The 26700-nt window shown below is 37.4% G+C and overlaps 1 protein-coding gene across 5 annotated transcripts in view; it reads left to right on the plus strand.

Annotated features, from left to right (window-relative positions):
* Positions 1-26700, plus strand: part of SLC38A6 (solute carrier family 38 member 6) — a 46197-nt gene that overhangs the window by 9311 nt on the left and 10186 nt on the right. For 3 of the 5 annotated variants that reach the window (XM_069783215.1, XM_069783210.1, XM_069783211.1), the window contains exons 5-12: positions 52-91; positions 11162-11240; positions 15922-16016; positions 16487-16545; positions 21258-21323; positions 21518-21571; positions 23135-23214; positions 23885-23985. In XM_069783215.1, the coding sequence (XP_069639316.1) occupies positions 52-91; positions 11162-11240; positions 15922-16016; positions 16487-16545; positions 21258-21323; positions 21518-21571; positions 23135-23214; positions 23885-23985 (574 nt within the window). The remainder of the gene's footprint in view (positions 1-51; positions 92-11161; positions 11241-15921; positions 16017-16486; positions 16546-21257; positions 21324-21517; positions 21572-23134; positions 23215-23884; positions 23986-26700) is intronic. The other 2 variants (XM_069783213.1, XM_069783214.1) reach the window with 1 other exon arrangement.

The raw sequence follows: 26700 nt of genomic DNA on the forward strand, positions 1-26700 counted from the left end.
TACGATTTTAGTTAGCCTTACCCTTTCTAAAGAAATCAATTTTTTTTATAGGTCCTTGTTGCAACTACAATAATTATCCAGAATATTGGAGGTAAGAAACTTCATGTGCTCAATATTAACCAAGTTGAGTATAACCTCTACAGTCTACAAAGCTCCACAAACACCAAAAGCAATAACTAAATGGAAGTGTTCTTAAGAGACTGATTAAAAGGACAGAAAACTTAAAGAAAGTGCTTATGTGATCATGCTAACTGGACATGCCGTTGTCATGGGGTAGATGGGGGGATTTACAGGGGTTGGATTGTATGCCTGATACTGCATCACAGGTTGTGGAGCACATCCATTATAGCTGGCATTGCTAATTGGAAGGGGCTGAGAAAGCATAATCTCCTCTCCATCATTCCATACATTTGCATCTAGTAGCTACATTTTATCATATCATGTGTTTTAGTTTTTGCTGTTGGAGCTTGCTTATGCCTTTTAGTGATTTGTGTAACAACTGAATGTTTACTTAGCCTGAAGTTTCATATGTTCTTTATTAATTGTAGCTTTTTTTGTTGTTCTTAGTTCAATACCTTGGTTTTTGGGGAGGTTGTTTAGTTTGCTGACTTTCATCATGTGGGCTGATAATCTATGTTGTCATATGCTGGGCTGCCCAGTTATGTTATTCTTGTTTTGCCTTCCTTATTAGTGTATAACATAATAAAATAACACTAGCTGTCTTTGTATTAAAAAAAAACGCCTAAGCCTTTAAACTCTTACTATGTTCACATACTAGACAGTTACTAAGTAGTAGTGCCCTTAGAAATTAATTGTCTGAAAGTAGACAGTGTTTAACAGAACAATTTTAAATATTTTTGGCTGTAAATGTTTTGGATACTTTGTTTTAGATGAGGGAATTACGTGAAAGCTCCCTTCTCTCTGTCCCCTACCCTCAAGAAGACACACATGTTCACATACATTGACAGAAGGAAACAGCATTCCAGCACTGTTCTTTCCTTCAGGATTACCTGTCAAGTTCAGACAATTCAGTGATTGCTGGTTTTTGTCACTATGTAGAGACCTAGAACTAGACCAAGTAACTGCTTTTATGATGAAATTGGAATCTTTTCTTATACTAAAAGCTCCAATAATAGAAACTGCCTAATTGAAATGGCTATAAAACCCCAAGCATTTGTTTAAGGCAGGAGTGAACATATTAATTCCAAGATTAAGGATTATTTATTCATACAGGTTTTTAGAGGATGTTCTGTAGCAATGAACAAATTTTTTAATTTCCTTTCCTGTTTGAGTGGACCTCTAAATAAACAGTACTAGAGAAGGAGGGATACACACAGTACAGGTTCTGGAGATTCTGGGTTTGTGTACAGGTCTCTGTGGTCAAAGGAAATATGACTGTTATTTCTTCTTCATAGCAGTTCATAATCTTCTCTGTGTCATTTTTAATAAAATTCAGCTCAGTAACTCTAGAGCCCCAAACTATTGCATGCTGGATATTATCAAACTACTTAGTCTTCTGCCAACAATTTGGGCCTGGTTTGCCAACCAGTGGTTTTCTGTTTAACTAGTTAAAAAGTAAGTTTTTGCAAGCTGAAACTCTTCTTTCGAATATTTTTAGTGACCTCATTTTGATGGAAGCTTTCAAAACTATGTTTTGGATCTTCTGGTTCCAAGGGCAATATCTTTCATGTAAGAGCATGGTAGTAGTTCATGTATCTGATACGTTTGCTTGCAAAGATCACATAGTTTCAAATGCACTGAAAAGAGAAAGCTGACTTTCCTTCTCTGAGTCAGTAACACCAACACACGCCCCAAACTGTGAGGAAGGGTGATTTGTCGAAACCTGGATTGAAAGTTGGGCCTCCTTGGCACCTTCTGCCGTGCAGAAGATGTATTGTGCTGTCATTGCAAGGAGCTATCACAGCTTCTGTTTAGTATTTAGATTTCTGTTTGGGAGCAGAGCTCCCAGCTGCGTTATTTCGCTCCTTAACAACTGCCTTTGGCAGAGTCCTGATGCTGCAGTCCAAGTCAGCAGAGCAGCACTGTGTCAGGAATCATCTTTGAAGATGATTATACTGGAGGTTAACAGGCTTTAAAAAAAAAAAAAAAAAGGAGGGATGAAGAGTTCATTTCATCTCTCACTGAGCCTTGACTCTTGAAGAAATGCAGAGAAAGAAAGGAATTTTTCTTGTCTTTCTGGTCCTTCTGCAGATTTTAAATGAGGGTGGTCAAACTGTGGAGCGTAGTTTGTCCTGAATGGGAGCCGTGCCTGAATTAAGTGTAAAACTTAGGTTCTGCCCTTAGTGCACTTTGGTAGGTGTTCCCCTCTTCTTGTTTTTCTGTACCTTTGAAGGAACCAGAAGTACCATGCCTGATGGGCAGACATCCAGGCTCTATCAACGTTTTTAATTTCAGAGTAAGGCTAAAAAGAAAATTGTTTCCTGTTACTTCTTCCATCATCAGACCTGGGTATGTCACATCATATGGTGTCTTATTTCAAATGTGATTGGAGAGCATGAGATAATGAATGATGGTTTGTGATTAAACTAAGCAACTTTACTAGGGTTATTGTCACTGTCTGCATCTAGTCTGGGCTTTTTAAAGTTTGGTCTGATCACTTCTAAAAATAATTGCAGTGCGGAAGTGCTTTACATTCATTAGTGGTGGAGAGAGCTTTTTAGTAATCATTTTAATATAGTTATGCTTTCCAGTTTGTCATCTGTGCTTTTTTAAAAAGAAAGCTTAAAGTGCAAATTTGAACTTGACATCCTAATTGCATACAGTTATGGATTTGTGTAGGTAGGGGAGTTGATTTTTCTGCTAGCAAGATACACAAGGCGGGGGGAAGAAAAGATTGTTGTACAGCAACAGGAACACACTGGTTGGTCAAATTTTAAACTTAAAAGGTTAAAGAAATATTGATTTCAAGTACATTGCTTGGGATTTTAACACGTATCTCTAATATAAGTGCTCAACTTTCCTGCAGATTTTTAATCATCTCTTGGAACACTTTGTGTTATGTTAATCCAGGTAACACAAATCAAGTACCAAAATCCATTTAAGTACAAAAGATTAACTAAAGATGCATCAGGATAATGCGTTAACTTTGCAATATCCAAATGTAAATTAAGGTCATCTTAAATACTGTGACTGAAAGACTTTATAGAACATATACAGATTCTTAGCTTAGAGTGGTTAAACTGAGGCTGTTTGCCTAGCTTTCCTTGTATCATATGTACTTGTTCTTGCACTATAGGTGTATGCTAATAAAGTGAAACCAAAACATTGAATGGGATGGCCAGTGCTACTAAGTTTTACATTGTTTTATTTGCCAGTATTTTGGCCCAATCCAGCAGCGCTTTAATCTAAGTAACTAGTGCTTAGTTACATGTGAACTGCCTTGTTCTTGAAAGAGCTTGTTACTGTGTGTATGGGGCTGCAAACTGGACACTAGAAAGGAAACTATCAAATTGCGTGCTACCAGGCTGTTACTTGGTTCATCCACTGCTCCCAACCCTTTCCTTTCACCCCAGGTCTTTAAGTGGAGCGATCTTCCAAATGTCCATTTCTTGCCTGCCATGCAGAAGAAGATCTTGAAGGATTTCAGATCTTATCACGTGCCCTCTAAGATGAAAGAGGGCCTCTGGGGAAGTTGCACACCTGGAGGTATAGAAGGAGCGAGGGAGACTGCTATCGAAAGCGCTAAGTTACATGGCCCTGCTGGCTCTTTATGTAATCCTTCCCAGGAGCGACTGGACTTGGACAGAGTCCCTGCTATTGTTTTAATAGTGTTGTGCTTCTAGGAAGTGATGGATGAGGCACAGTGGGCCAAAGCCATGGCTCGGCATCACGCAGCCCTTCCTCCTCTCCTGCCAGGGAAGCTCACAGAGCTTCCTAGATGCTTTCGGAAGGGGGAAAGGAAGAAGGAAATTTCTCCTCCTGGAATTGTCCTCTCTGCGAATGTGACTGAAAAGAAGGACGGTCTGCAGCTGTGTGTCCGAGAGAAAATCGGTAGGAATCTTAAAGCATATGTAATGAAGTTAGAGAAGGAATTATTTTAGCAAGGCTGGTGGAAAAATGGAGACGAACACAATAAAGCATTGCACAAGAGCAGCGCTCAGTCTGTTGCCAACACTAACAAATCTTCAGCATTGAGGTCTAGCAGGAAGTATGCGGAGAGTTTTACAGCATACTTCTCCGGGCTGCGGGCTGGTATCAGCTGAAGGTCACTGCTGTAGGGAGATACGGCCAGGCCCAGAGGGCCTGGTAGCTGTGATACACAGAGACATAAATTGAAACTGCTGGGAACACGAGTTTAATTATTTAAAATTTATTAGTAGAGCGATTAAGTGCAACAGTAGAACCTGCAGTACAGCCACGTAGCATAGGTGGTCTGTGTGAGGACTTTTTGCAACAGACTTTATTTTTTTTTTTCCTGTTTCTTTTGATAGGCAGAGATAGACAGAGGAATTCTCGTGCTGCGGATCAGTGTGGGTAACTAGCCTGCCTTGGCTTGTACCCAAGTGATCATTGCAGTCCCTCTTTGGAACTAAGCTTTCCAGACAGGTATCTTAATTTTACAAAGAATTATTTGCTTTCTAGTATAAATACGGTTTAATTAAGTGTAATTTCTGTAAACTGGTGCTTGAGGATTTTGTTTCAATATTCTGCAATTAACATGTCCTCAAAGGTACACGTTTTTCTTCTTTGTAAGAATAAGTAATGAGGAAAAAAGATTGTTCAGAATCCCTGGAGCACTGTTTTATCCTCGGGTCTGCCTGAATGCTATAGGCAGTAAATAGAAGCTACGGGATTAGTTCTGATGAGAGATTCAGTTCTTTAGCTGGATTTTATGGCCTGTTAATACAGTCAACATGACAGACAATACACAGAAACTCTCCTCTGAATGTACTGCCTGCTAAATACATATGTACGTGTGGATAGTTCATGCTTTTCAAGCTTCCCGAAGTAAATCGAGACAGAAGCATGTGTATGAAGAACAGCGAGAGGGTGCGGACAGTGTGGTGGGGGGAGCAGTGCCGCTGCCACCCCACTACCGTCCGCTGGCCTGGCTGGCCTGTGGGGGCTGCTGGCCGCCACCAGAACCTCTAGCCTTCCCCGGCTTTATTCTGCAACCCCCGCACTTTTTTGTGTGCGTGAGGTAAACAAGGAAATATTTCACTTTGGCATTTGCCAGGGCCGGGGAGGGGGATATAGGTATGCTTTCTGTGAGTCAGTACTTACAAATGCTGTGCTTGGATTGAAAAAAATACCTTGTTTTATAAAGTTAATTGGGCATTTTTGTTTTGCAAATTATTTTGTTGGGGTTTCTTTCTCCCCAGAGTTCATTGATTCTGAAATTTAGTTTTAAAAGTATTTACAAAATTTGTCTCCAATTTAAATGGAGCAACTATTTTTTGAGAATGGGGAGGTGGGTGGGAGTAACCACCTCTTTGAAATCAGAGTAAAATACTCTGCAAACTTTGGAAAAAAAAAAATGGTGCAAATCATGGAATAATAAAATACAGCTTGTTACATGCCGAGACCTGCATTGTTAATACCTTAAGAAATCACTGAGCTTCCTTTAAGTATGGGAAATCTAATTCTGTTTTCAAACAAACACGAATGTTTGTTTTTGCAGTGGCGTTTGCTTTTGACCTGCAACCCTAATTATCCTTACTGATTCAAAGTGAGGATTTTCAGTGCAGAGCTGCCTTAATTAGGGGCATGTTTGTCAGCTCCTGTACTAATTTAACAATTGATGCCCCATGCTCTTCTGTTTTTGTGTTGCAGTGAATGGTTGTTGGAAGGTTTGATACTGTAAAGAATATTAAGTCTGCTTTAAATAAAAACCCCAACAATAATCCCAACCTACAGCTCTACTTTAGAATGGAATATATGAAGACCTGTGTAGAACACATTTCAGTTTTATTAGCATTTAGCATAGCTATACAAATACAATTAAACTAATGAAGTTTTACCAAAATAAATCTGCTGCCCACGTGTTCCCTGTGCAATAAGAAGCACTTTTTTTTTAAGCTTGCCATAGATACATTCCAGAGGAATTCAGATAAAAGCTAAACACAGAAGGAAAGGGAAGCAGGGGAATGGAAGTTCATCAGGATGAGTGTCCATAATGTGAAGACTAGCAAAGAAGTTGACAACCTTTTTCTGTTCTCAGAACTTCTCCATATGAACAAGCATTACATCTGCTTTCACATGCTCTAGTCTGCATCTGTATTTAAAAGCAAACAACTGAGCCCAACAAATTCTTTCTAAGTTTCCACTAAGAGGAAATATTAAGAACAATACATAAAGTAATTGGGAGACTTCTTAAAATCGAATATGAGGGGGATTCATTGTAAAATGAAAAGAGCATGCTCTTAAGGCCATATGATGTGAGGGCTTAAACAGTTGATGGTTTTCAATGGCATCCATGCATCATTCCTGGTGTTTGCACAATTCAGATTACTTTTGAGGAGCTCAATGCAATACTGAAGTACTCCCTATCTTGCTATTCCATTCTAATTCTTTGACAGGAAAAATGGGAGCTTGCCCAAAATCCTCTCTAGTTTCACTTTCATTCTTGAAATCCTTCTCTGCTTTCCTTTTTAACTTTGTCACATTGTTTGGATGAGGACAGATTCAGTTTTAAACAACCTCCACACCAGCAAAGGAAGACACAAGCCCAAAGGGGTTTGTCACATGCAGTTGCTATGAAAGATGCAGCTTGGTTGGGCTGGAGCGTGCAGCGACTGGTAGTGTTTATTCTGCTATTTCTGTCTTTCAGCCTTTAATCTTTTCAGTATTTTGGGAAAAATAGGGATCTTACTGACTGAACTCTTTAAAGGATCAGAGTTACAAGCATTTTCATTTAGCTTAATGATCTATAGGCATTTGTGAGGAATCTCTCTCTTATCTGGTATTCCCCCAGGTGATTTGCTCTGTCTACTTGTCCTGACTCCCAAATCAGCACCCCTCTGAAGAGCCAGTGTGGCTGTATTGATAGAGTCTGTTTTCCCTCAGCCCCTTCTTTCCCCCATGTCTTCTCCTGTGTGAAGTCTGGAGGGTAGCTTGGTTCCATTTTTGCACAGTGCTTAATAACGTAAGACATCTTTATAGTGCTCTAATACGATCAGTTACAGTGGTAGGTTAGGAAGAACCAACCAGAAGAGTTAGTTTCAGTCCCTTCAATTAAATGATTTGAAGGGATTTATCACCAACCATTTTCTAAGGAATGAATAAATTACATGTTTACACCTAAGTTTAATGTACGTATTCTCTTGCATCGTTTCTGTGGACTTCAGCAGTTGATCTTTTTTTGGGTAGGATAATAAACAAAAGTTACACTTCTTTTTCTGGTAACCAGAAAGCCGCTCACATATTTGATTTTAAGATTGAGCTACCTCAGAAGAGGTGTTTTGGGGACTGTTTTAAAAGCATAACCTTGACTTCCCTTTTTTCCAGCAACTAATGTTTTTTCAGGTAGGGGCAGACATGCTCAGTGTCAAACGATACTGTAGCACAATAAGGACATTCTGAATAATGTGTGCATGGTATGTATATTTATAGAGGGTCATATCTCATGGTGGCACTACAGGTTATAATAATGGAAGTGTAAAGCAAGTACCCTATTTTATATTTTTAAAAACATCTTTTTTTCTGTCAGAGAGCTAATACCAAGTTTTCAAAACATGGCAAAGTGATAAGTATTTTAAGAATGTAATTTTTAGCTGCTTTCAAGACAGTGGTAAGCCTGTTGAATAATAAAGTAGTAATATAATTTTGATTTCTGCTGAATACTGTTTTATGGCATTTCTGTGTCAAGGCCTGTTGAGAAGTTCAGACCTGCTTAGTTCTCCATCAAGTAGCTCTTGATTCATACTGAAAATTATTTAAAAAAACCATAATATATACAAATTCAGGACCTGAAGATTAGGAAGTGACTATATGAAGGTTGCTTATGTAGTTGTAGTTCAGCACTTGTTGCATATGCGTATTGCTAAAGCCTCAAACTACGTCATTGTACACCATTCGTTCTGCAGGAAACCTGTCTCATTTGGTGCTAAAGATAGATGTCTCAAGTTGCAAAGAGAAGGTGACATGAATAAAACATTCTTTTTTTGATTTAGGGGATGAGACTGGGTTGCAAGAGTAGTAAGTTCTGTGCTCTCACACTACGTGCGTGCAAGGGGGAGTGAACTCTGAAGGGAAAATTGCTTCTGACTTCTGCGATTTTTTTTTTGAACGCTTGCCTTCTGAAGAGGAATGTATGTTTATTGTAATTTTTGTATGGATAAAAGGTGCCTTAGAAGTTAGCCTTTAAAACATTGAAATTATTTTCAAAAAGAGAGGAAGTCAGTATTTCAAAGTGGAATAAATCAAAGCACAAGGTATGCTTTTTGTTGTGTTCACTTGTGTCACAGTTTAGCCTTGTGACTGTGTAATCTCTTCCTTCCGTTATATATTAAGACTGCCAAGGATAGCTCATGTTTAATTTTTACAATGTAACTTGACATGGCTTCAGTCTTGGTGGGCGTCAGGGAAGTTAAGTAAAATTTGTTATTTGGAGCAAAGGATACATGACTTGTTGTCTGTTGTACTGTAAGCACTTTACTCCTACTTGAGATAAATTTTTCAAGTTGCTATGCCCTTTTTGAAGATGCTTCACTGTTACTTTCTGCTTTAAAAAACAAAGTTTTCTGCTTACTTTGTAGTGTGTTTCAGAGAGTTATACGGTGGTTAGCATCTCTTACTTCTTTCATGCTGAGTAAAGCTACAAGGAGCTGTTGCTCATGAGGAGAATTACAACTGTGTTTGTAAGTGAAGAAAAAGCAGGATTTGACTTTTTAAACTGTATTTAGCGTGGGCGTCCTGCTTAGGTTTATGTATGAGATTCATGTCTTATCTAAGCATCAGGATATAAACAGAATTATTTATTATTTATTTTCTTCATCTTCTAGAACAAACAAGAGAATTTAAACTGGGGGGAAAAAAAATCCTACTATGTGACATTGTTTCCCGTATGCCCAGAGAAAGGAAGAAAGATGCATACAAATGTTTAGCATGTGCAAGTTTCTTGGTGTATGATTGGTTCCCTACTTAGGAGTGGAATTCAGTGAAATAGGACTCCTCTTTTAAAAACAAAGACTAAGCACACAACAAAGGATAAGTGATCAAATGATTAGCCAGAGGCTAATAGGAATGCAAGGGAAGAGTGACAGATTGCATATTAGGAGAAATCTGATCTGGAAATTAATTTGAAGCTTTCTGCAGCTGAGGCTGCAAAAGAACTAATTTTGAAATCTTTCTGAAGGACATAAATACATGAGAATTCTGACTTGCTTGTGTATAAAGTATTGTATAATACAAGAAAGAAGGCTAATGGGTACATAAAGTTGAATTATAATTTAGAGGAATCTTTCTTCTCCCTCTCTCCCCACTTAATTTTTTAAAAATCTGTCTTTGCTTAGGGTGAAATATGCATCCGCTTGTAGCTTAGTGTGAGAAATTGTGTTAATTTACTTACAAATTCTGGTAATTTAGAAATATGCATGCTGTAAGTTTCTCTGTGGTTGCATTTACATTCTGTTGTATGCAAGGAGGAGAGTAAAATCAGGACAGCAGATAAATACCTCACCAGACACAATCAACAGCTATATGTCAGCAGGAAAATACACTTGAATATTGGAAAAAACCAGAGCTTTTAATTATGAAGAAGTGAGTATTTCCTTATTTAGTGACCTACCAAATGGTTTTAATTTAACCTCGTGGTAGGTAGATGTCACTTTGTCTTAATAGAATTTGCTTTCTTTAGAGAGACTACATTAACTTTCTTCAAAATTTAACGTTAACTGCTGTAGTGCAGCAGTGTCTGAGTCCGCACTTTTTTTTAAGGTTCAAAACATTCCTTTAAAAAAAACCCACAAACTTATTAAAAAAATCAGCTTACGGAAGTTTGCTGGTTTACCTTTTTAAAATGCATGGTTTAGTTTTAAAGCATTAGTAAATACACTACAGTAAAATTCTCAAGAATTACTAAATACAGAACAGTAAAATTTGAATACAACGGATTAATTTTTGTCAAGCTTTAAATGTAACTAAAATTTTGTCAACACGTTACTAAAATTATTTGCTGCTGAAGGATGGAAATTAGTTTCATGTAGGCTTTGATATTCAGTTAAGCTGTTTGTAAAGCTTGATTTTTCTGAGTAATTCTCTGCTGGTTTTTGATTCATATAAATACTTGCTGCTTAGGTAAAAGAAAAAAGTGACACAAACAGTATGTGAAGGCATCAGGTTAGTGTAAGTTGTGATTTAAAGACCCTCTCATTTATGCCTTTGATCATTTTATATAGTAAAGGAGAAAAGTGAAGTAGCTTTTGGATTTATGTGTGTGCATCATTGCTTTCTTCTGAATAGAATTATGAACGCTTAATTTCAAGTCGACACTCCTATAAGTGTTGTAAGTAACTAGCAATTTCTCTTCTGATTTGCAGTTCCTGTATAGTTTTACATTTGATGGTGTTGTTGGGATCTTCTTGGTGGTGGGTTTAGCACGAGAAGTGGAGGTCTGTCACTGATAATCCTCTTATCTCTGACAGCTAAATCATGCTGTATATAAAAAACCTTTCAAGTCCTATTCTTGTCTTTTAAATTTCTGTCAGATATTTATTTAGTATAAAGGCAATTGAACAACAATAAAAACTGAGTCTTTAAAAAAAAACTATTGTATTGATAGAAACAAATCTTATTATTTACTCTTGTCATTAACAATGTTTTATAAAGAGTAAAGAGCAAGGAGAAGTGCTGCAGCCTTGTGGACTGCCTCTAGCCTGTAGGTCCATATTCCCAGGTAAAAGGTCAGGCCTATATTTTATATTATTTTGCCTTTTAGTCCTTTGGATTACGTTTTCCTTTTTTCAAGTCTCACATCGTAACAGTCTCTTTGGAGGCATTAGCTAACATCAGTGCAATACTCAGGGATTTGCAGCTATTTTTAAAGGAAGTATATGAGAAAATAAATTCTGATTCTGGTGCCATGGTGTCTAATACATAGCTGAGATGTTCCAATACTAATTACTCTGGTTAAGCCATGCTAGTTGTTACAACCAGGGATGCTGGTATTCCTCTACTAAATCTGTTCTGCTTCTGTTTGCAGCTATGTCATCTTATCTTTTAATTGTTAAGTCTGAACTTCCTGGTGCTGTTGCGGGGTTCTTAAATGGAGACGAGAGTGGGTAAGGAAAAATGCTTCATACGTTCTATATTTGTCTTGAAGAAGAAAGTGGTTCAGGACTGCTGAAGGAGATGGGTACTGACACTTCCCTTTGATCTCACATGCTAAAAAAATTAGTTATTTACAGGAGTTCTTGGAATATGAAACATATTTGGCATGTGCAAGCCTTCTGCAGCACACACACAGAGCATGATTCTTTCCTCATAGCAATTTCCCATCAGACGACCTTAAAGTCAGTGGCAAAACTCCATCTACAGAAATCTCCCTTCTGTAAAAATTTAAAAGGGGAAGCAGGAGGGGACAGGAGAGAGAGGAGAAGAAACTTTTAAACTGCTGTCATGTTATCACTTCACATATTTCAAAACCACAGTACAAAAACCGGCAGACATTTAAATTTAAATATTTTGTTGTCTTGCTCCAGTAATGGGACTTGTCTTGGGAAAAATGCCAGGTTTCCAGACTTGGTTTATAATTCCTTGACTTGGCTCCCAGTAAAGAAATTGTTCTTCGCAATTGAGCTATAAAGCTGTATGTAAGGAGCGTGTCCCTCAGATTTCTATCAGAACTGTTGCAAGAAATCTGTGCCTATGCTAAGACAAACATTGCAGCTTCAGCACTGAAATACCTTGTTTGAGTTGTTCCAGTGCTGCTGTCATTCATAACATATATCATATGTAACACATATCTTGGACTGTGTTACAGCTGTTTTTCCAAACTGCAATTTTCAGACATTTCGAGCTCAAAACTTTCTCTGGTTTGAAATGTGGTGAAATTGTCTCAAGGCTCTGTGATGCTTATATTATTCCTGAATGTTGTGGGTGAATTTTAAGTTTGAAATTAGTTTTTTAAGAGTTACTTCATATTTTGTCATTTATAACTTTTCAATTTTATAATAAACATTTTTTGAAATGAAGTGTTGTGGTAATCTTGCTTTCTGTGTTTCTGCCCCCCCCGGCCCTTGCAATAATATGTTTTTAGTAAGGGGCTTTCCTTTTTTTTTCTTTTTTTTTTTTTATAAACTATTATGTTTTATGTGTATATGTCATTTTTAGTCTGCTAATGTATCTCTTCTAGCTGTGGTAGTCATCAGCTTTTCATTTGGGTGCTATCACTTTCTCCTTCAAGATCATACTTTTAACCCCACTCTTCATACATGGTGGCGTTGAGCCTGCTACTGTATCCGCTTCATGTGCGTTCCAGTCTGTCCCCAAATTTAGCTTATAACATCATTTACTACTGTTTTTAATTTTGTCAGCTCTGTTTATGCAAAGTGACTTTTCCCAAGATACACTTTTAAACAAACAGCTTATGAAAACTCATAATAGGTAGAATCTGAAGGTCCCGCATGCATGCATACTGTTCAAAGGATTGTTCTGTCTAAAAAAAGCAGTATAAACAACTTCTTTATTAAAGTACCTATTTGATAACACACCCACCAGCTTTGTTTATCAAGGTCCTAGCGCAGATCTTCTGGATGCGAACACTGGTGAACACACAGACAGGTTACAGCAGTTGAACTAGTTATTACAAATCATCTGAGCCATTGTAATTCTCAGTGCACCATCAGCACTGCCACCACCTATACTTCTTCCTTAGCTGAAACTACAATTTGAGATGGGAATCAAGTTCAATTTTGCATTTAGAAGGAGCTGGAATTGTCCATAGGAATACTAACCACAGCTCAGCTGATTGTCAGCCTGGGTCTCATCTTGTTTCTGCCTCTGTTACCAGGAGTTCTTCCATTGATAAATGTTTATTTGACTCCTCTATTCTTTGCCTAAGCAAATGAAATGTTTCAAATACAGTGGTCAAGCAGTATGCTAGGTACATGCACACAAGCTGACCTTCTCTGTACGCCCACATCTATATTTCATATATTTTGCCATATGAATTGCCATGGTAGACCATAATCTTTTGTTTCTGTGTATTTCTTCACAGATGTCAAGAGTAGTTTTTTACTAACAGAGTTTTTAAATTATAGGAAATTGTTCAACAAAAATAGGTAATCAAATATCAAGCCTAAGCAATTTATTTATGCAAAAGGCATAAATATCGACTAGTTTGATTAAACTTCTTTAAATGGACCACTTGTTTCCAGATGTTGTTGCACAACTGTTTTTGTTAATTCATTACAGCATCTGATATGCTTTTGTTTGGGTGCAGAATTTAACTGTAGTTAGAATGTATCAAAAGTGTCAGTTAAACTATGTGTGAAAATATTTTATATGCATAAAGCCTCCCAAGCCATACATTTGGGAAAGCCATTTAAAGAATGTTTTGCGCATTGAATTATTTTTATAGATAAAGGTTAGCAGGTGTACATGTGTTTGAAAGGCTCAGAGCCAGTGTGTAATACATGTTCATATCTTTATTAAAAAACAAAAACATACAATATACTTGTTAATTACAAGTTGAGATGTTTCAGTCTGTCTGCATAACAAGAATTCCACATAGTTTTGATGATATGAACATAGTTTCAAATGAGGATCGTGTTAAAAAGTTGTAATTTGTGAGCCCTCTGTTAACATTTAATGACCCTGTCAGGAGGATATGATTGATGCAATTAAGTTGTCTTGCTTGTGTGTTATATAATTGATATGGACTGAGAGTAAAATCCTAATTTAGAACATATGAATCTCTTGTCCTTTTGCATTCAGGAATGAAATTAAAGCGATTTATAAATGTCTGCTTTTAGTTAAAATGTGGGGGAGGGAGGAGGAACATCTGCATGCCAAAGCATTCTCAGCAGAGTCAAGGATTTATATTCCATATTTCATATTTGGAATGTTTTTATCGTATAGGATTAAATTTGCAGATCAAACTGATTTTAAAGGCAATATGAAAACACTTATTCTGCCTTTGGAAAATAAGTGTATTTCTACAACAGTATTTTGAGGAAAAAATGGACACATTTTTTGATAACCAGTAAATGGTCCACTATTCAGGTTTTTGAGATCCTTTTTAAAGAAAAGAATTGGTAATCCAAAATTAAGCCATTTACAAAATTATTTTTTCTCCTTCCCATCACCTCATTGCAGTTTTCCTCTCTTTTCCTCCGTTCCCCACAAATGTTTTTTCATTTACCATAAAGTAACCAAAATAATTTTTTCTCTGTCCTGCTGAGCTTGTGAGCTATGATGGTAACTGTGGATTTGCTGCATGCTTAGAATCGGGAGACTTAAAATAGAGGTCCCACGTGGACACAGTGCAGCATTCATTATACTTTTGCCTACTGCTATGATACTGTTCCTCCTAATCTGAACATCCACCATACTAGTAAGAAAGAAAAAGTTTCAAAATATGTGAACGCTAAATGATAACAAAGTGAAGAATACTACAGCAGGGAGCTGATCTTGGCAAAGTTGCTCTCTCACTGTAGCAGTAGCAGACCTAGGCTAGTAATACTTTTTTTTTTTAAGAATTATGTATTTTGAGTAATTTTTAATATAGACATTGTCACTTAAGGGTTACTTTGATTTTGATATGGTGAAGATGCCCTCAACCTTGAAATTTCTCTGTTCATTTATATTACATATTTTTTCAAATGAGTGACACAAGTGGTTGTCCGTGATGTATGACAGTAGTTAAAATATGTATATGGTAATTTTTCTTTAACACAGGTGTTACGCTACTTTCCTTATGATAACTTGAGGTGCTGCCTGTTTATTAGCTGCTAACCATATCCTGGACTAAATAAACTTGAAGGTCAAAGGACAGGGTGTTTATTGGTAGTAAAGTCGGAGGCTGATGTACAAGATGTTTATCAGTACAGGATATGGTTATTACCAAGTTAGGGGGAGCCACCCTCAAGATGTTTCTGTTTCTTAACAGCTTACCCATCTGTACTTTCCTCAGTTTGGAGATGTGATTTTGATTCTTTGAATAGATTTTAAATCCATTAAGACTTCATATGCCTCTACAATGCTTTTTTTGTATGTATAGTTTTATGTTTAAACATTATAGCAGATTTAATTATTATAATTTCCATCCCTTCTGTCTTTTAATTCTTGTGTGGATGTATGCAAAGAATGAGTGATCGCTTTGTGCAAAGTTAAGATAAGAAAGTCCTCTTTATTGCTGTTCTTTCTTATATCACCTCTGGACAGCAAACATTGTTTCGAATTAACTGAAAGTTGATTTACTTGTTGTTTTCTTTTATTATTTGAATGCTGTAATGATAGGTGTAATGAAACTTGGGCAGAAGAGAAAGTTAGTATGTTTAGAAAACATAACTGAATATGCAACTGAAAATATAACAAATATGCAACTCAGTGTAATCCAATTCAAGATATATGTAGCATACTACGTAAGTACTTCTCTTGGAAATCCATAGAGTATGAAATACCCTTGCCCTCTGATCATTGCTTTGAATAAAGGCAGGGATTTGCTTATTGTGCTGCAGAGAAATAACACACATCAGATCCCTGATCCATGCAGACACTTGCCTATGGAACATTGCCTGCAATGCTGGTTAGTTACAGGACGCTGCTCTGCTTCCTCATTATCTGGGAGCTCTATTTTATATCACAATATAGAAACTAGGAATACAAATTCACGTAAACAGCATGTGAGACTGGAAAATACTTATTTTTCTTGTCCTGGTGGTTATTTTGTCTAAGATCACAGTTTTAAAGTAGAACATATATTTTAGGACTCTTGAGCTTTGCATCAATCGTAAATAGATTTTCCAACAGGTCATGGTACCTTGATGGGAGACTGCTGCTACTGATTACTTCAGTCTGCATTGTTTTTCCTCTTGCGCTTCTTCCTAAAATTGGTGAGTAATTAAAGGAGAGAAGCGAATATTATTCTACTTTAGTAGCAATTACAATTGAAGACTTTAAAACCTTAGTGGGTTATTTATTTATTTTAACTGGCAGGGGGCTGGTGATGGTGGGGATTACTTAAGTTGTTATACTGTGTTCTGCCTTCCAGCCCTGCCTAGTTAACCTATTACTTGGGTTGCAGTAGTATTTTGTCTGCAATACTAAAATAAAATCTTTACAGCAGAACATTAAAGAGCTGCATTTACTTACAGCATGCCATTAGTGGTAAGCCAGTTCTAATTCTGCCCTACAAAACTACATAAATGATCTGTGACAGGCAGTTGGAATGTTGTTATTCTGAGTCCTAAGCCCCAGATACCAAGCACTGTAATAGAAAACATGCCTAAAATGTAAAGCTTTAGCTGTACATTAGGATCACTTTCCTTATAAATTCTCTTTTATTTTTACTGTTATTTTACAGGCTTTCTTGGCTACACAAGTAGTTTATCATTTTTCTTTATGGTGTACTTTGCTCTTGTGGTAAGTTAAAAATCTGTGCACAGCTTATCTATTTTTTTTTCTTATTGTTTGAATGTTTTCATAAGCTTGTTTTGAAATGAATTGTCTTCCCCTTCCCCACTTAACTTTTTATGTGGAATTTAGAGTTTTCCTTAAGTTCAGTATGTGCTTGCTTGGACAGATTACATTTGTTTTGCGGAGGCATGGAAATGTATATGAACTTTCAAGCATGTGAAAAGATTTAAAAATAATTATATTTTGGACTGGTAAATGTAACAATATTTTTGTTTTGCTGACGGTGCAGTGAAGGGAGCTGGCATGTATACTTTTGTTTCCCTACTAGTAGTGGAATGGAATTCTGTTTTCTTAGCTTCTATTACTTACTGCAACTAGTGCAGAAGAAAATTTAATATACTCCAAATAAATTAAATTTACATGTATAATGGAGTGACAGAGTTCAAAAAAAGGCAAAGAAAACTAGAACTTCATTAAGGCAGTTTACAAGATTCATTAATACGTCAATGACCTTATTCTTCTTCCCTGCTGAAAGGAAAAGTGCTTTTCCCAGCCATATGGGGGTTTTTGACCCTGATGTTCACCCTCTCAAGGCCCCTGTGAGGTAGATGTTTCCAAATATCAAAAATGAGACCTGCTAGGCAGATCTAAGAGGGAAAATATGCCTTTAAGTTGCACTATCATTCTTTTTACAGAGAAAAAGTATGTTAATGCACATGTGTAATCTGTAGTACAACCAAGCAACTCACACTCTGTCATCTAGGTATAGAAACAAGAATCTTTTTTGGGAGCCTGGAAGAATGTTCCCCCTCTCCCCTGTCATTCTGGCTTGCATTGACTTGCATTTAATACCTGTTTTACAAAGGGATAAACAGAGTTGAAGGCAAGTTGAACAAACATGCCATCCAGGAGACCAAGGCAATCCATTAGGAACTAAACCATGTGATAAAACCAAACTTCAAAGCTGTCAAAACACCTCCCTAGGGTATCCCTGGAGAACTGCAGTGTTTGTAGGACCTTGGGAAGTATTCTTCTTAAGCTGAGCATTGAGGAGCAGCTACAGCCTCTCCAGAGCTAATGGAAATTCATTTGTAATATTTATAAATTACCTTAACTTTTGACCTCTCCTAAACTTTATCTTTAAAAAAAAAAAAAAAAAAAAAAGGAACATCCCCCCCCAAACGCACTAACTATAATGCTGAAATAGGCCTTTGGCTGAAGGTAGTTGCAAGAGTTGTTTTGTTCAGCTCCTGGATTTCAATGGGAATGTGTATGCATCTCTGGAGAAAGCTGTTGTAATGGGTGGATGCATTTGAAAACAATTTTGGGCTCTGAAAAAGCAAGTGTGTAAGCAAGGCTTGTGTGCAAACATGTCAAGCTGGGATGATTTAAGCTAGGGTTTAGTTCTGAGTACCAGCAAAGTAGGTAGAAAGTACTAATGAAGGAGTACACAGACTACTGGATATCTTATGAAATGGTTAAATTTGTGTGGTTACTCTTTGTTGTTAAATGACAAAGAAGCAGCCACAGTAAATCTAATTGAGGTAAAAATCTTTAAAAGCCATTACAGATTTTTAAAGAAAACTAATACTCTTCACAGAATATTTTCTCTGACTTCTTCAGGCACTGAAAATCAAAGGCATTAACTGTGGTTTAGTTTTCATATCTAATTGCTTTGAAGTGGGTGATATGTGCTGTTGAAATGGTGTTTTAGTTTGCACAATGTTAATTTCTTTATGGCAGATATGTTTTAATTTGTTCCAGAAGAAAACTGTGTTAGTCATATGGAAGTAATACAATTATGTTTTGCATATACAATAATTCTGTGCATTTTCAAGTGCATACCATCTGTTCAGCTTTTTGCCAGCAAGCCACAGTTTTAATACAGCCTGCAGAAAAGATAGGTACAATAGGTGGCATATGTCTTGGTCAGTATGGTCTAGTGAGTGCGTTGAGCAAAAGGTCTAGAGAGTACTCTTTCTTCTCTGTGCTCTGCTGTGGGGCTTTGGCAGGTCACGTATCTCCTCTCTGTGCTTGGTATCTTTTCCTTTAAAGTTAATACACTGGTTGTAGTCCTCCCTTGGAAAAAAGTGAAAACACTGAGATGAGCTGATCTGGGAGAAAAACAAATATATGTAACTATTAATTCAAAGCCAGATTCTGTGAGGTCCTGAGCACTTTTGTTTCTGATTGTTGAATACTTCCCTGACTTGAATCTGAAGTGAAAAGAAATTAAATGTGATCATTAAACTTTTTTTATTGCCTCCCCTCTTGCTATATTGAATATTGGTGAAGAGTAAAGACAGATTTTTCTTTTTTTGTGGAGACAACCCTATTGGTAGCTGGTTTAACAGAGGTGTTAATGATTCCTGATGGTATTTTGCTAAATATCTTGTTTGTGTTCCCAGAACAAGATGTAATGCAGATTGGGAACCTGCCATATGTAATGAATGATGTTATGCACAGAGAGCCCCTCTTTGCTGAGTGCTGTCAATACTGTTAGAATAAAGGGGTTCCTGTTTTCCTTCTGCAGGATACAAAAAAAGCAACATCATTGAGAATATTAGAACATTTTGAGCCTCTAACTTTATTTTTAGAAGTGTGTTTGGTGTGGGTTTAAAACCCTATTTCCACTAGAATCTCTCTTTAGGTTTTAGGCTTTTTACACTTAAAACCAAATGTTTGTTACACTCAAAGGACAACATTTATATGAAATAGGCTTAAAGTTCCAGAGGAAGATTGTGCTGCCTGCATGACTGCTCAGCTAACTGAGCTGTGCTGTCAACTCAAAAATCTCTTCCTGTTGGGGGGAACCTCATTAGACTACAACTGGAAACCCAAACAGATTTGAATAATTAAGCAGATGGGCAAATATAATTAGATTCTAAATGCACCTAGTGCATTTTATTTTGTCTCCTTTTATTTCCATTGCAATCTGATCTTAATCTGTATTAATTTTATTTTAGAAAAATGTTCTTCAGCTTTTTAGGTTTGGCTTGTCTTGTCTTCCATCTGCAATGTTTATGTATGTCTTTGCTCCCACCACTGCCAGGCACACTTCACTTTCCCCAAAGCTTGCCCTTTAGCGTTGCTCCTTTTCATTGCTCAGGAAGCCTATTCCAACCTTAGCCAGAGTTCCCACAAAGCCTTCTACTTTGGAGCCTTCAAAGCCTCTCCTTTATTTCCCCTGTCTGGGTGCCTTTAAATACACAGAGATCTTATTGAAAAAATATTTTGCCTTCTTGCTCAGCCTCATAAATGTCTTCAGCTAGCCAACAAGCTTGGGCTTCCTGGAGAGATAGCATAGCCATGCATCCACGGTTATGGTACTACAGCAGCAGCAGCCTGCATCTGTGCCTCGGCTTAGTGTGTAAGAAAGAGGTGAAGCAGGGGTGACCCATATGACAGAGTCATGCATATGTACGATACAGGCCTAAGTTATATTTTAGTGTTTGGTTCTTTCTTCCTTCTCCCTTGCTCGCTTTTTGGTTGAACTTCTTGATGCATGTTCTTGTCCCTTCTTACACCCTTCCTCAGTTGAGGTTGCAGTTCACTTTGCACAGAGGGAGGCAGTTTACCCAATCAGTAAGCAGGTAAGAACAGATCTCCTGGTATAAAGCAGTGCCAGTTTAGTGTCAGAAACATGCTTGGAGGATTTCCATTGATAATCATTTTTCACGAAGTTTGCAGACTGCTGTTGAGCAAGCTACTACCTAGTTCCATACCTTGAGTTGTTGTGAGTTGTTCTTAGTCATGCAATTTAAGACCTATGTTACTGCCACAATAGACTCAGCGTGCTGTGTACCCGCAGTTTCTTTTCCCCACATTTTGTCCGGAGGTAGCATTTGTTTGCTTCTCCTGGCACTGGTGACAAGAGGGAGCATCTAATCCCTATCCTCTGGGAAACACCACTTGGCTGCAAGCAAAAAGTAGTTCTCTGAGCCAGGAGAAGCGCTCTCTTCCATGTTATTCTTCTCATGAATCTGAGTCTTTAATTAAGTTTTTAATTATTTGCTCTAGGGTTCAAAAGAATTACAACCTCTAAAGCCAGGCAACAACAATAGGAAATTAATTAGGGTGAGGAGAGCAATGCAACTATCATTTTAAACTAGGCTCCTGAAAAAGGAGGTAACATTTCTTATTTTAATTTCCCTTTGATTTTCAGCCCTGTTACTTGGCAGTCCCTAAACCAGCAGGGTGTAGCTAAAGCCCCAATGACATTCTGGGACAATAATTGCATTTATTGTTTTTCCTTTGCTTTCTAGTCCAAACCATATGTTTCTGCCTTTTTAAGATTAGCCCTAGGCTCTGCTCTATCTCTGTTAAGGGCTTGTCTACTTACGGAAAGAGCCTGGGGTAGCTAACACAGCAGCTATTCTGTACGGGAGGCAGTTAGTGTGGAGCACAGAGAGAGTGAATGCGGAGCGCTGGTTGTATTTCAGTTAATGTCAGAGCTCATTTCAGTGCACCACCTCCAGATAGGCACGCCATAAGGCTGCCAGCTGTGCATGGTACGCAGCTGTATGGAATGGCACTGACAGGTTTTTCTGTCAAGTTTCCTTCTTGTGGCCTCACTATCTACCAGTCAAGACTAATAATTTAGTATGGGTGTAGCTCCCTGCTTTGTATACCAACAGTCTGATATTTTAGCTACGTTTATCTAAATTTAAACTGATTTTTAGGGTATCATTCATAAATTAAATATGCTGTCTTTGCAGGTTATGATAAAAAAATGGTCAATCCCTTGTCCTCTACCTCTAAGTAGTGCCACAGAGACTTTACAGGTAAAGTGCATGCTGTTTTGAAGTTCTTCTAATTTTATTAGGAACTGTAATGCTCTTTTTACATTAACACTTTCAGAATTACTTGTAATTTAAATTCCTTCTTTTCTTAATCATCACAGAAACTAAAAAGTTTCACATCTGTGGTTTGGACTTACTCTTTCGTTATGCCATATTTTTGCATGTATGTCTTACAGGTTTCAAATTCTACTGGGGATTGTAAAGCAAAGCTTTTTCATCTTTCAAAAGAGGTAATCTCTATTAACAATACGCAAATTTAAAGGGGGGTGGTGGTTTTTAAAGAATTGGGGTTTAAACTGTGCCCAGGGTAAGCTATTCTTCTGTAAAACTAGCTATAGGCTGCTGAAATATTTCCTATACTTGCTGCCAAGTGTTATCCAGTCTCGCTCTTTTATATGAAGGCTGGCTGTCCAAGTTAGCATTTATGAAAACATTTTGCAAATATGACCAAAGTATAAAGTATAACACATGCAGCAGTGGTCAGCCTCATGATGCAGTCGTATCAAGCCAACTTAATATGCCCTCAGGTGGAAATCAATGCTACTTGGCTGTATGCACACTTTTAGGTCCTGGCGAGGTAGAACAGGTTTCCTGAAACTGCCTGGACCTAACCTTAGTTTTTTCTTACCTGAAGCTAATTCTTCAGGCCTAATGCAATCTTGTGCATTTCATTGGATGCCAGCTCTGGTATTTGTTAATTAATGTGGCATTTAAATCATGTCACCACCTATCAAGGCTTGCAAAAGAGGAAGTATCATGTAGAACTCTAGTCTCTGTGGGGTGAAGAGGAAGGGAAAAAGGGAAGAATAAATCTGGGATAGGCCTATAACGTAGTGGAATTTAAGAGGGACATGGTTGGTTGCATTTGTCTGAAAAAAAACAAAGTCCACCACCACCCTCCCAAGAAAAAGGGAAAAAAACCAAAAACAAACCAAAACCAACTTTGGCAATGCAATCAGGAGACAAATGTTATCTGTAGATCAGAGAAGAAATTTTGCTTTGACCAGAAACATCTACCATGAGATTCTGGCCTTTTGTCTGGCCTTTTGTGCTTTGAAGAATCTCGGGACTCTTCTCTCCTTCTTTTTTAATTTTAACTTTATCAACAGAAAGTGGCATATTTTTACCAGTATGGGCCTGATTATGTCAGCACAAAAGTGTTTGTTATATTTCGGCTTATGCCACTTGGCAACTGAAGTAAGCTGTACTAGATGAGTCATCTCTTCCATTACAAGTTTTTGGAATAATATACTGCTAATTGTGTGGTTGCAACTTTAATTATATAACTATCTTAAAACTTTAGATGCCAAAGCACGTTATATTTTCTGGATGCTGTATCCAAATTTTTGTGAAGGAGTAATATGAAAATAGTGAAGTCAGGATGATGGAATCAGTAATTTGACAGGTAGCTATGGATATTAGAATTTAGAAAACTTAGAAAATTTTATGAATGATACACTGACTGGGGCAAATCCTACTCTTCTTAGGTAAGTACTTGGCCTCAATACAGCTAAAAAAGAATCTTTCAGTTGTTGGCTTATAGACAGCATGACCTTTCCTGATCATGAAATAATAATCTATGACCACTTGAAGATATGCTAGTTGAAAAGGTCCAGTTTTTGTGGAATGATTCAGAGATGCCATTCTGTGTTGTGGAGATCTATCTCAGAATATTAATGTGGAAAGATTTCCACTGACTTGCAATGCTTGAACTGAATTCTGAATTAATCCAGATATTTTTCCAACCATCTGTAATAACAAATAACCTACAAGATGTTTTTCTTCCATTTTAGAGTGCTTATGCAATACCAACTATGGCCTTCTCTTTTCTCTGCCATACCTCTGTCTTACCCATCTATTGTGAGCTCCGAAGGTAATGTATGAAAACACATGCAATATTAAAATATAATTATAGTATTTCTGTAATACTTCCCCTAAATTAATCTTGAATAATTTTTATTTTTGAGTCAGTGCTATCAAACAATGCAAACTAAGTAGCTTTCATGTTCTGGGGAAATGTACAGTTTTAGTCTGTACTGGCTTTTCCTCTCTTACAGGAGAGAAAAGTAAGCAAATATGGTTCCATCATCAGTGTCAGTACATTGTCCTGGCCTGGACAATCTGGAGAAAAAAAGGTCATTTGCTAAGGTACTTACTAGTTAATTTTTATTGCTGTAACTGAATCTGCATTTGGCCACATCTGATTCAGTGGGTTTTTTGACCCAGATTCTGTTCCTGGCTCTGTATATATATCATCCTGTATAAATGCAAATTTTGATTTAAAAGATACTCTGGTATATCTAAATTCCCTACAAGATGGGGACAATGTTACTTGTCAGCATGAAAAGTGCCCTTTAATTACCAGATTAAAAATACTTTTAAAACCCCTAAATATTACTGACAGCACAGACCTCAGCAAATACTCTGTGGCCATAAATTAAGATGGTGCCTTCTTATGAAAGGCAAGCTGCTATGTAGATTGCATTGTAGTAGTCCACAATACAGATTAAGCAACACTAATTTTCTGGATTTTTTTGTTTTAGTCCATCCAAAAGTAGAATGCAGAACGTAACTGTCACAGGAATTGGTCTGAGTTTCCTAATTTACTTCCTGTCTGCTCTGTTTGGGTACCTGACATTTTATGGTAAGTATATTCTTCAAGTATTCTTTAGAATGAAGGCTAATAATAAATGATAAATGCATTCTGTCTGGAGTACTTCAGGCTCGTTTGTGCATTAATACACTTGAATCCTCAGAAATCTTGTTCCTGTGAAGACTTAAGAATATGCCTAACACTGCCAAGTATTAGTCTCATTGACTTCTCAGTGTTTAATGTAGCTAAGCTTTGCAGAGTTTATGCCCTAAAATGCTATAAGGACAAGATATTGGTCCCTAAACTGTAGCTGATGGTCTGTTGATGTTCTCTAATGCTATGTAATTAGACTACTGATTGCCACTATATGTTGGCCTGTATAATATTTTCACTTAAAAGCTGGGAACAGATTTATCGTGGTCTGTGAGAAATTTTGAGATCTGATAATAGTCTGCTTGTCCAACAAGTTTGAAAGGTCTGTGCTGAGGCTATATCTTCTAGCAACATATATCACTTATTAACCCTGTGATACCCCAGCACATTTGTAGTTTCTGAGTAGCACTGAGGCTGTTGCCTTTTATGAGGGGAATTTGACCGCAGCAAGTCTAGCCCTAATGTTAGGTAGGCATGAAGGTTTGCAGCATGTTTTCCCTGTCTGATACAGCTTGGGTACAAAGCATGTATGGCTTCTTTGTTTTGTTTTTGTATTTTTACAAATTAGTTGGAACTAACACTAGCTATTTCACTAGAAATCTGCTGGAAGTGGAAAAAAAATTCCCCATCAATCATCCAATTTAGGAAAGCTTTATTTTAAAGGATTGCACAAAGTGGCCTCTTTGTTTATGTGTAATGTAAAGACAAACTAGAGTGCTCCGGAAAAAAAATGACAAGGAACATAAGAAAATTAGAAGGTCTGAATCAGAAAAAGCGCCCATCTAATTTTGTGTCGTGACTTCAGTGGAGGGCAATGTGTCCTGGTTTCAGCTGGGATAGAGTTAATTGTCTTCCTAGTAGCTGGTACAGTGCTATGTTTTGGGTTCAGTATGAGAAAAATGTTGATAACACACTGATGTTTTCAGTTGTTGCTAAGTAATGTTTAGTCTAAAGTCAGGGATTTTTCAGCTTCTCATGCCCAGCCAACAAGAAGGCTGGAGAGGCACAAGAAGTTGGGAGGGGACACAGCCAGGGCAGCTGACCCAAAGTGGCCAAAGGGGTATTCCATACCATGTGATGTCATGTCCAGTATATAAACTGGGGAGAGTGGGGGCCGGGGATCGCTCCTTGGGGACTAACTGGGCGTCGATCAGCGGGTGGTGAGCAATTGCACTGCGCATCATCTGTATATTCCAGTCCTTTTATCGTTACTGCTGTCACTTTATTAGTGTTATCATTATCATTATTAGTTTCTTCTTTTTATATTCTATTAAACCGTTCCTATCTCAACCCATGAGTTTTACTTCTTTTCCCGATTTTCTCCCCTATCCCACTGGGTGGAGATGGAGTGAGTGAGCAGCTGTGTGGTGCTTGGTTGCTGGCTGGGGTTAAACCACGACACAATGACAAAAGACTAGGGAAGGATTTAAAAATGTAAAAGGAAAAGCTTTGAGTTGGGCTTCCTAGCACATGCTTCCAGTCTTCAATAATTTGTGTTGCATGCAGTTCCTGAGCCAGACATGGTATCTGTTTGATATATGAACTGAACCAAGAAATGCACATTTCTTAGAGATGTTGTTAACACAGTGCATGATGAAGTAAATATACCTTTTTATTTACCAAACAGAAAAGTGGGTAGGGTATGACACTTGCCCTACCAAATTCTACTGACATCTTTCATTTTCATTTGCTGTAGAGTTTACATGGCAATGTACTTCAGTACCAGTTTAATAACTCTGCATTTGGACTTTTTGATACTTCTGGGTACAATTTTTTAGTTGAGTTTAAACATAGATGACTTCGTCTGTCTGGTATCCTTGCATTTCCCAAGTACACAGATTTCAGAACCCTTATCTACATAATGGCCTTTTTTTAAAGGTCCATCATAACCTTGGCAGAAGTAGGTGTGTCTATTTCATGCAGCAATTTTAGTATACTGTTGTATAACGGTACAGTGTGATGTCTTTTCTAAGCAATGTCATTTGGCTCTGTGTATCCTGCTGTAAATTTGTGTTATGGTGTGTTTTGCTCACATAGCATGCATTGTCAAATTGAATTGCCTCTACTTGGTGATCTGTCTTCTGGAGTAGTTTCATACAAATGTTGTCACATAAATGCATCACAGTCATCTATGAGGATTCTTCTAATGTCTTCTGAAAACTCACCCTTTTTATGAGATGATCACATGCTAACCTGTGTTGATTGGAAAGAATAAAAATTCTTATAAGGGATGGTAAGGCAGTAAGACAAAAGTGTTCTGATTATGATTTCCTCTCCTTTCAGAATGTTTTATATTTCTTGATCTTTTCATGGGGTTGAGATAGTGTCTGACAAAGCACCAAGAATACTGGCTTTCAGCAGCTAATAATTCCAGATTTCTAGGGGATTTTGCACCTTTTTTTCCCAAGTATAAATGTATGTCTGACCATAACTGTCTGAAAATGTTCCCTTGACACTCCTTTGAAATCCTTTGAAAAATTATATGGGGAGTCTTGAAACCTCTAATAGTGTATGGGCCACTATTACCATTTCCTGACTGTCTCCATGTGGTTTGTAGGAAAATATAATTTTGAGTGCCACTCTGAGCGTCTGAAGGATTCAGCAGGCAGTGCA

The sequence above is a fragment of the Haliaeetus albicilla genome, chromosome 5, assembly GCF_947461875.1.
Source record: "Haliaeetus albicilla chromosome 5, bHalAlb1.1, whole genome shotgun sequence".
In the NCBI taxonomy this organism is placed as follows: domain Eukaryota; kingdom Metazoa; phylum Chordata; class Aves; order Accipitriformes; family Accipitridae; genus Haliaeetus; species Haliaeetus albicilla.